The sequence below is a fragment of the Notolepis coatsorum genome, assembly GCF_963971535.1.
Source record: "Notolepis coatsorum genome assembly, chromosome: 5".
Taxonomy (NCBI): domain Eukaryota; kingdom Metazoa; phylum Chordata; class Actinopteri; order Aulopiformes; family Paralepididae; genus Notolepis; species Notolepis coatsorum.
In genome coordinates, this window is record NC_140169.1 from 52,692,622 (window position 1) to 52,703,710 (window position 11,089).

Consider the following 11,089-nt stretch of genomic DNA (forward strand, 5'->3'; position numbering starts at 1 on the left):
TTGTTATGGTAAATATTATATTTCATCCTATTACATAATTTGTACAGCTTACTGGGCATGTTCATAGCTCTGTTTTAAATACACATTTCTCTGTACAAAGCTTCAACTAGTTTAACTAGTCAAGGCACTAGTGACAGTCTGACGTGCTCTTAAAACAACTTAAGGGTCAGGACAGCTTGACTGATATGACATGTCCAAGAAAGTCACACCTTGTTCTGTCCTTCATATCAATCTTGTGTCAGATACGACAAAACCCTTAATCTGATCTTTGTTTTCCTTTCTTGTCATGTCTGGGGCAGGTAACTATAAGATTTATTCTTCTTCCTGCTCCTTTTGTCCATGGAATGATAATTATGATTGTGTAATGACGACATCTTTTGTCGTCATGTCAAACTATGTATTTATTGTAAGTTTCACCAGAGCTTTTGCTCACTTTCTGGTCAGACGCTTGTGTATACTTGTCTCTGATTGTAAACTGAGGATACTTTTCTGTGATCACAGAAATAAAACTATGTTATTTTGGTACAACTTGACTCGTCTGAATTTCTACAGTTTCACTGTTTGGCTGTTATTCCACAACACTATCTATTTGCCATCAGCATTTTAGGCATAAAGTAAAAACATAGACCTCAGTATCCAGTATACTTGAGTGCCCAGAAAATAGGGTATAATGTTCTGTGCTAGCTATGAATGTGTATTAGATCCACATAGTAAGTGCGTGTCTCGACTGAATTAAACACATCCTTTGCTAATCTGTCTGCCTTCTTGGGTCACAGACTGGGTTCCCTCCTCAAACAGAATCTACTGATAAGATCTTATCTTATTCTAGTATTGTTGTTGCCGGGCAGGAGTCAGAGTGTATAGACATCCCTAGGGCAAAGGTCATATACAACCACAGCTATTCTGCCAGTCAGCAGTTAATTTATGTATATTTGTATTTCTTTTATATAATACAAAGATACATAAATTAACTGTTGACTGGCAGAATAGCTGTGGTTTTCCTGTTTTCACCACTGACTCATCCCTGCAGGGAGAGAGTACAATGTAGTGTTGCTGCTGGTCTATACAGGAGAGATAACAGCTGTTTTCAGTGAAGGCGTGATATCATATCAACAACCCCTACTTTGTCTCTCTTTCACTTTGCACGCAATGACCTTTAGCCTATAATATACAAGGTAAACATGTTTTGAAGGGAAAGGTTCATCTCATGGAAGAATTTGGGGCTACACGTCACACTCTCTTCATTCAAATGAGTCAAGGTTGTCTGTTGTTTTTATGGCCTTTTTGAATCCGTGTCTATTTTATGCCTCTAGTTTTTACACCCGTAACTGCATTTCTAAGGGTGGCAATACACAGGGCAACTTTTTGGGCAACTTGATAGGACAACTGGAAATGAAGTGGGACAGAGGACAAAATATACAATAGAATCTATCTGTGCAACAGGAGATTGACATGCAATGCAGCATAAATGTGTTGAGACTTCTGCTTAATCCAACGATGTTGCCCAAAAAGTTGACCAGAGTAAAGAGATTGAGAGTTTCCTGGCTGTTCATCAGGTTCTTAGACAGACAGTGTTACTTTGTGAACCCATTCCAGTTTGCTTACATCTCCAAGAGAGACAATACAGCTGCTGACCTGTTGTGGTGACCAGGACCGGAGTGGAGAGGTCAGAAGAGGAGAGAGAGAGAGAGAGAGAGAGAGAGAGAGAGAGGGGGGGGGGGGGGAGAGGGAGAGGGGGGGAAGGGAGAGAGAAAGAGAGGGAGGAGGGAGAGAGAGAGAGAGGGATGGGGGGAGGGAGCGAGATAAATAACAAAGGACAAACAGTGTCCTCTACTGGCCTTTAGTCTGCACTTCAAAGGAGCAATCATGCTGTGTTTGATACACATCTTTTTTATTAACTTTTTTTAAACCTTGAAAATAAGATTAAAAACTAGGGACCTATATCTGCAACCATATCGATATCTGCTGATATATATATATTTTATCGGCACTGGCTTAATGAGCAAAACTGGTCAGATATATTGGTGAATCAGTTTATAATATTGACTGATGATGATAGTGGTTTTTATTTGTTTATTTATTACTTCTCTGTCTAGCTGTGCAGGATTTTGTTTTTACCACGCAGGTTTTTGTATACTTGCATGTGTACAACAGCATTGAAATACACTGCAGAGACTTAATACTAAATAGAAAATACTAGAGCAGGGGTAGGCAACCCTAGGCACGCATGCCTGCATAGGCACGCGGGGGCATTTGCATAGGCACAGGGGGCAGCAGTAAAAAAATTAATAAAAATTTAATAAAAAATTATATATATATTTTTTTTTTTAATATTATAGTGAAATATTTTGCACTGTTGTCGCATTTATCTTGTTGAAATCCTCCCACAGGTTCTTTTTACTACCACATATTTAATTGAGACCCTTTATTTGTTTATTATTTCAATTTAGCTGGAAATACATTGCTACATCATTCAGTAACATTTGCAGAGCCTTATAACAAAAACATTATTACGGTCACCGTTGTGACCAGTGGGATTAATCAACACATTTTATTATTTATTTTTCTATTTCATTGAACATTGCACATGTTAAAAGCAATTTTTTTTACTCAAAATGTGAGTATTACCAAGTCAACTTGTGTTCTTAAAACAATGACAATAAACATAGTTTTATTAGGTTGAAATAATGTGGTTGTGTACTTATTTTTCTGTTAACTTATTATGGATTGAAAACTGAAAACCTTAATGCACAGTAACTGAACTCAATATTTTTAAGTTCTGGTAACTTATTATTATTTTTTTTTTTACAGTGTAGTCTTGCGATCAATCAAAACTTATTTACACGATATACCTCACATTCACCCTCCATTCACAACCTGGTGTTCTCCATTAGGCCTGTAGGTGGAGCTATGACAGCACACGTACAGTACACACGTGTACAGTACACACGTACAGTGTGATGTGTCCAAAAATGAATGGGCAAATGTGAGTGAAATGGTCGCACTGTATGCAGCTGTTTGTCTGCATTGCACCCCCCCCCCCCCCCAACTCAGATTTAGGGTTGATACAACCATCATAATAATATTGTTAATAATAACAATAACAATAATGATGTAATAATGTAAAAATTATCATTAAAAATACCTGATTATGAGGGGGAAAAAATTACGATGCATGGAATATTGTTGAGGCACACTAGTTACAACTATATTTCAAACAGTCACTCCATGTCAAAAAGGTTGCTGACCCCTGTACTAGAGTGTATTTTCCAATTTTCCACAGTTCTTACAGAACACGTAAATAATAAATGGTAAATGTCGCTTATCCGCCATAACTGAAAATGCATTATCGGTTATTGGTATCTGCCATAATATTCACCTCATTGCATCCCTAATAAACACTGTATTAATGCCAGTCAGGAAATTATGTAAAATATTTTGTTTCCCCAATAACAATAATATTTGATTTATTTTTAATAAGCATGTTTAATGTCATTGTGGTGGATTAATTTCTCTGTTTCAGTTTAACACCTCCAATAGAGCAATACTTTGTTTTATTCAGTTTGCTATGACGACTGCTCTGTTCCTAATGCATCTGTCAGACTCAGAACCATTCATGTTGTGCATTTTGATGGTGCGATTCGGTGTATGTCTGTGTGCAAGATACACACATACACACACACACACAGACACAAACACACACGCGTGTGCCTGTCTGCCTTCTGTATGTGTGTGTATACTGCATGTTTCTTTTGGGGGTTTCTTTTGGGGGACCCTGATGGAAACAAGACGAAAGTCTTTCTCAGGTCTGCATCCTCTTAACAATTGTATGTATTGAGCTGTACTGTACTGTACTGTACCCATTCTGCAATCTGTCAATAAACTTTTCAATCAATCAATCAATCAATTGGTGTATTTTTGCACAGTTGTGTGTGTATGTGTGTTTGTCTGCATGTGCTGACACATACGTTTTTGTGAATTGGGCCATGGTAAGAATACCATATTCACAGGGGGGGAAAGAACAAAAACAGTCGTACAAAACGTTCCCAAAAGCCTGCGGTGATCAAGGGAATGGAATGTGTGACTGCAGATCCTGGACAAGTCAGGACGAGAAAGAAGGGAGAGAGGGAGGGGAATAAAGGAGGGAGAGATAGGGAGGGAACAAGAGAAAGGGTTGAGAGTCAGGGAAGATAGGCTTTTAAAAAAAATGTTTTTACTGTTTGTTCAATCAAGCACCGTCAGCACAAAGGATGAATTTGTGTACAGCAGGAGGCAGTAGTTACATACTGGTACCAAGGTGGAAATAAGGTTGTGGAAATAAGGTACTCAGAACCAGACCCCTCGACAAAGATGTCAATAAATAAATACCCTTATATAAGTAAACAGTACACCCTTATGCAATCATTTCTACATGATAAGGAACATGTGTGGGGTGGGGTTTTAACGGCAGAGCTGGATAGCTTCAGGGTTAGGGACAGGAGAAAGGCAGGAAAGAGTTGCTCAATAATATTCCAGGACATTTTGTTCAAAGTCCTTGTCTCCCGATATATTTTATTGTAGTTGGTAAATTTTTCTACCAGGCAGCATTAGCATTCTACATTGAAACCACGCGGCTCATTTGTTTCAGTCGTGCACTTTAATCATGCGAACGTGCTATTTTAGGGAAAGTGAAGGAGGCCGTGCCCCCACTACAGTGAAAACGGTCTCAAAGTCAGAGGCCCGGTTATTTTTGTAATCGAAAAACCTCATCTTGAATAATAGATCACTCTTAAACGTTTGATCGGAGAAGCAGATAACGAGGACGACAGTATTCGTGTTGTTCTTTTAGGTTCTTTATTCACCCAGTGGTACAGTCTCACATCTACTGCAGCCCAGAGACACGCATACACGGACATCATGAAGACGTGGTGGACACTGGACAGGAAGAGCAGCTCAGACTCAGATACAGACAGGCAGCAGTATGCCTCACTTACTGGTTTTTTTCACGTTACATGACACACGTCTAGGTTGAATCAAGCAAAACAGCAAAAGAGTATTTTGACAATACAGTACTTTAGCGGTACAGTATGCCTTCTAGACAGACACACGATATATGCCCCCCCACCCCTCTGTAGTTCATTCAGTGCACTTTTTGAAATGAAAAGACACAATTGTCCTGTTGTTTGGATGCAAACCGGGGACAGTGATGGATGGCATCTGTAGGTACATTTACACAACCCCCCACTTCCCACAACCATGTCTCTATATGCAGTATAGAGTATATAGAACAAAAGGTATAGGACACAGATTAGCCAAACAATAGGGGGCTTGGGGGGGGGGGGGGGGGGGGCAACAGCTAAATGACTTAACTCAAGGTAGACAAGCAATGCAGATTAAAAAACAGTGGCCTCCTGTTTGTGCATGAAAGGCTATTATTGAGTGTGAGGCTTGTATTCAGTGATAAGGGGAGATGATAAGGTGATACCAGTGATCAAGAATAAGTCGTTGACCGTCTGCCTACCCGCCTTCCTCCTCCTCATCACCCACCCTTACACCAAAACACTAGAGCGCCCACATAAATGAAGGTTATCAGTAACGCTCAACTCTCCCATTTCTTGCCTCTTTTGGAGGTATGTAAAAAGGCAGATATCCACACATCCCCCCTGTCCCCTCTACTAAACGGTGGACCGCTAACCATCTCCACAAAAACCCCTTTGAAACCCTTTCAGAGTCTGGTGTGTTTAGACGGCGGCGGCGGCCGTCTCCTTGACCTGGTCCACGATGGTCTGGATCTGCTCGCGGATCTGGCCGGCGTAGGGGTTGACCAGGCCGCTCAGCTCACTGATTTTGCCCTCCAGGGCGGTGCGAAGCCCCTCCGCGGTGGACTCCAGCTGGGTCTTCAGGCCCGCGGCCTGGGTCTCCAGCGTGTCGCTCAGGCCGTCGGCTTGGGTCTTCAGGAGGGAGCTGAAGCTGCTCAGCCTCTCAACGGCGGTGTCGTGGGCGTGGGTGACGTAGGGCTCCACTTGTCCCTTCACCACGGCCACGTTCTGAGAGGTGCGGTCGGCAATCTCGCCCAGGTAGGTGGCCACGGTGCTGGGGGGGGGGAAAGGAGCAGAGTTTTATTTAAAGTTTTACGTTTCATATTAACAAAGATTATCTAACTCACAAGAGGGTGAGTTTACAAATCTGGAGGGACCACACGTGTTCCCCAAATTTACAGTAGAAGAAAAGGTTATACTAGTGTAAGTGGTCTTTTTGTGTTCAAATAAGTGCTAAATAGCTCTACAGTCTGACAGTCACCACTGGTATAGAGTGTCTGGTCAGTAACATGGGTCTCCCAGTCCCTCCACTCTGCAGTAAACAGTCATCACTGATACAGAGTGTCTGGTCAGTAACATGGGTCTCCCAGTCCCTCCACTCTGCAGTAAACAGTCATCACTGATACAGAGTGTCTGGTCAGTAACATGGGTCTCCCAGTCCCTCTACTCTGCAGTAAACAGTCATCACTGATATAGAGTGTCTGGTCAGTAACATGGGTCTCCCAGTCCCTCCACTCTGCAGTAAACAGCCATCACTGATATATAGTGTCTGGTCAGTAACATGGGTCTCCCAGTCCCTCCACTCTGCAGTAAACAGCCATCACTGATATAGAGTGTCTGGTCAGTAACATGGGTCTCCCAGTCCCTCCACTCTGCAGTAAACAGCCATCACTGATACAGAGTGTCTGGTCAGTAACATGGGTCTCCCAGTCCCTCCACTCTGCAGTAAACAGTCATCACTGATATAGAGTGTCTGGTCAGTAACATGGGTCTCCCAGTCCCTCCACTCTGCAGTAAACAGTCATCACTGATATAGAGTGTCTGGTCAGTAACATGGGTCTCCCAGTCCCTCCACTCTGCAGTAAACAGCCATCACTGATATAGTGTCTGGTCAGTAACATGGGTCTCCCAGTCCCTCCGCTCTGCAGCAAACAGACATTTGTTTTTCTGGTATCCCATTCCACTTTATCCAATCAGGACTCAGGAGAGAGAACCTTCGATTTTTTTCTTTTTTTCTTACCTAATTCATGAAATTGTGTCAAGACAGATCTGCTTACTGCACTGGCAGATTATATACTTGTTTAAAGCACATATTTGCTTAAAACTACTTTTTTGTTTCTCATTTTTGTCAGACCGTTTGTTTTCAGTGTGGGAGTTATCTCTCCTGGTTGCGTCTATGCTTTTTACCAACGCGTTCGTGTTTCCGGGTTCCCGTTTTGCGCTCTGATTGGCCAAAGATGGAAATATCACGTGGAACCCCAACACAGCCATCATGAATAAGAACCGTAAGCTTCTGGTGTGCGTTCTCCCCCCGACTTACTTGCGGATCTCCTCTGTGTCCTTGTCCAGGCGCTTCTTCAGCTTGCGGGTGTAGGTGTTGATGCGGCCCTGGACGTCGTCGACGTTCTGCTCCATCATGGTCTTGAGCTCTGCCAGGTACTGGGTGCTGTGGTCCTTGGCGTCCACCATGTCGTTCTGCAGCTTGTTGACCAGCAGCTGCAGGTCCTGGGTCAGCTGGCCGGCGGTGTCCTGGGCGTAGGGGCCGAGCTTGGTCTGGACGTCGTCCCTGTACACGGTCAACTCCGCCATGGTGTCGGCGATGAGGGTGCTGCGATGTCAGAAGAGAGAGAGAGACGGTCAAGACACAGGGGACAGGACACCAATGGCGACATAAGAGTGAAAGAAGAACGGAGCAAAGAATCTAAAAGTTGTGCCGTCAGATATTGGCTTCATATTGTAGAAAAACAGAGGCTGGAGGAAACAGGAGGCTGGGGGCATAATAGCTGTGGGAGGGTAAGAAGAACTACATAGATACACGGAAGTAGAACAGAGGAAAACATGGATAAGATTGGTATAGAGCAGTGGTTCCCAAAGTCGGGGTCACGACCCAAAGGTGGGCCACGAGCAGCCACGGGAGGGCCGCGAGATGATTTGAAAAAAAAAATTAAAAATGTGTCAGGCCACTGAACTTACATCAGTGTGCTTGGCTGACAAAAACGAAAAAAAAACGAAAGTGTGACTCGAGGCGCATGACGTCGCGGCGATACGCGGCGATGCGTATAAGAAAACAATACGAAGATGATACGAAAGGTGTAACCTCAGCCTTAGAAGCAGGCCAGGACAGTGTTTCTAGTTGTATTCTAAAATTCTATTCTATTGTATTCTAAAATGTGACTATATGGTTTTATATTAACTTAATAAATAAACAAAAACGAAAAATCTACTTATTTCAACGAACATTTCAAACTAAATAACAGATTATGCACATAAAACACTGAAAACAACCGAAGCAACAATAGTATTTTAATGAGGCTATTATTATTATCATTATTATTTTGCAACAAGTTAGCCCTCTTATAAATAGCACATATAAATTAATAACTAACTTGAACTAACTTAATAGGATTGAAGTGATATTTGGCTTAAAAAATCGGTCGACTGGCAAAAAAAAAGAAAGTCTGACGATGTGCATTGGGCCACGGCTCTCTGACGCCTTATTTTCTGGGTCCCGGCCTGAAAAGTTTGGGAACCCCTATAGCAGTATGTGGTCAGTAGAACAGAGGAAAACATGGATAAGATGAGTGTAGAGCAATATGTGGTCAGTGCCTATCTCAAAAAAGTTACAAAGTTGACGACAAGGGAACAATAAGAGATGGTGGCCATTGTATAAAAAAATCGACCTCTGTACTGAAATGGTAAATGCCATGCATCACCATTGTACCACTTTTAGATTTAAATAACACCACAGTATTATAATACACCATGACACCAATGGCAGTGGCATAATTTTTGTGTCACTCAACCACGGAAACACCACAATTACTGTTTCTTCTTTGCAAGGGGTGTGTGATCATGTGAAGCATCTTTAAAGTACAATTCAGCACGGTGTTAGTTCCGGCACCAGTGAGTGGGGACAGTCACTTACTCCATTTCTCTGCCGAGTTGAGAGGCCTTAATGTTCGCCACCAGGTCAGTGGCTTTGGTGTTTATTTCGGCCACATACTGCCAGAAACTGCCCACGGTCTCCTCCCAGGGTTGCAGGGACTGGGAGGCATCATCTGCCTGGCGCACGACGCGGGCATTACAGCCTACAACAGGGACACACACACAATGGGAGTTAGCCCAAAACACACAGACCATGAAGTACAACATTATACTTATAGCAATGTGTATGTATAGTATAGCCAAGAGATGCTTACCGGTAATGACTGCCAGAGCGAGAACGAGAACTACAGCCTTCATGGTTGGTTGGGTTGGGGGTGGTTTGACAAGACAGATCCACCTATATGAGCAAAAGCATAGTAGTGTAAGAAGAGTGTGTTGATCTATAATATGATGTAATCAAAAGTATGTGGAAAACAAGACACATTGGAATCAAAACAATGCAAAACACACGACTGATAATTTGATAGAATAACATGTATAACACAACTATTCTTACATCTATATATTTGATCTCAGTAGTAGCCCAAATTCACAGAACAATGCAAAAAATGTTTTAGCTACCATCTATATTTTTGGAATATATTGTGCAGTAGAATAATAAAATGCTATATGCTTCAAGTACACATAGCTACAATAACCTACATAAACAATTGACCAGTTTAAAATGTATAATCTATTATAGTTAAAATGCCATCTTCTCCTTCATGCTGTTGTCCTGTGCGTCTCTCTCTCACCTGAGAAGTTCAGTGTATTCCGTGGTGCTCTGAGTCGGTCGCCAGTGGCTTTTATACAGACGCGCGTCCCGGGACGATGCTGTGGGGGGGGGGTCGTGTTCGGTGGTGATGACGTGTTTGCCTCCCTTCACGTGGTGTAATAAGGATTTGTAATCATTAATGTGTTGTGCAGCAGCAGCAAGTTCCACGCCATCCCCGGCGCGTCCGAAGTTCTTCTCCCCAGTTTGCGTTGTTTATTAAGGGAGTGATTATTGAGCAATCGATCGTTCCATCGACACTGTGCTTGAAGTGTCCAGGGAGCTGATCATTTCCGTCTCTCGGGTCGTGGCAGATTTTGTCTGTGTACATTTTTATATAATGGAGGATATAATATCGTGTACAGATATGACAAACCATTTATTGTATGACTATCCTGAATATACATGTGACATGATCAAACGTACACTGTAAAAAAAAAAGATTCACAGGAAATTCACTGTATTATTTTACAGATTACCTTTGTTTTTCTACTTTAAGTGTAAATACCATGACAATACAGTAAATTACCTTTAATCAAAATATTAACCATTAAATAAAGGTTGTAATCTGTAAATGTATTTGATTTTACTGTAATTTGACAGTAAGTATTTGTAAACCATTGATGCCAGACATTTACCGTTTTCTTACAGCTTTTTTTCTTACAGTGATAGCATAACCTTAATTAATAGGCCCCGTTATTTCCATATCAAACAAAATACCAGTGTTTATTGCACTAATAATATAGTGTTCGTTTTTCCAGTTATGACTATTGTTATTAGATTAGATTATTTATACAATGGCCCAGTACCATCATCATGCTCTTATTGTTCCCTTGTCAACTTTGTAACCTTTTCTATTTTTATTTTTTTCGTCAAATTTCAAAACGCATTTAATTAAACTCAAATCTGCTTCCGAACCTGGCGGATCTCAGCTGACTCCCCCGGGAGTGGGACCCCCCACCAGGTCCATGCAGACCCCCACTCCACATCCTCACATCTAGCACCAGCGTGTTGCTTTTCGATGCTTTTCAATGTCAAACACCCGAATTATCATCACAACATCAGGGGAAATGGCCAAGTGTCGCGGTGCCAATAGCCCTATTTGAATGACTGTCACGGCGCCATGCTCATGTAAATCACTTGGATTCATGCTGCATCTCAATACAATTCACTTCTAGGCTCTATATCACTGAACATTCATCATCACAAAATCACGGTCGGTTACTGTTGTTTTAGCAATTAAACATTGCTTTCATTGCTTTATTATGTTTTTAATCTTATATCTTGCACCACATTGTTTTGTTTTTGTTGCTTTCATTGCTTTGCTATGTTTTTAATCTTATACCTTGCATCACATTATTTTGTTTTTATCAAC

General features: G+C 41.7%; 1 protein-coding gene across 1 annotated transcript; it reads right to left on the minus strand.

The window, feature by feature from the left end:
• Nucleotides 1–4,810: 4,810 nt before the first annotated feature.
• On the minus strand, nucleotides 4,811–9,771 carry LOC311228802 (uncharacterized protein). Its single transcript, XM_084314747.1, has 5 exons — nucleotides 9,698–9,771; nucleotides 9,218–9,300; nucleotides 8,944–9,106; nucleotides 7,339–7,626; nucleotides 4,811–6,072 (listed from the first exon to the last, which is right to left on the minus strand). Exons 2-5 carry the CDS (start codon nucleotides 9,258–9,260, stop codon nucleotides 5,721–5,723), a joined length of 846 nt encoding a protein of 281 aa, XP_084170873.1. The 5' UTR covers nucleotides 9,261–9,300; nucleotides 9,698–9,771; the 3' UTR covers nucleotides 4,811–5,720.
• Nucleotides 9,772–11,089: the final 1,318 nt, after the last annotated feature.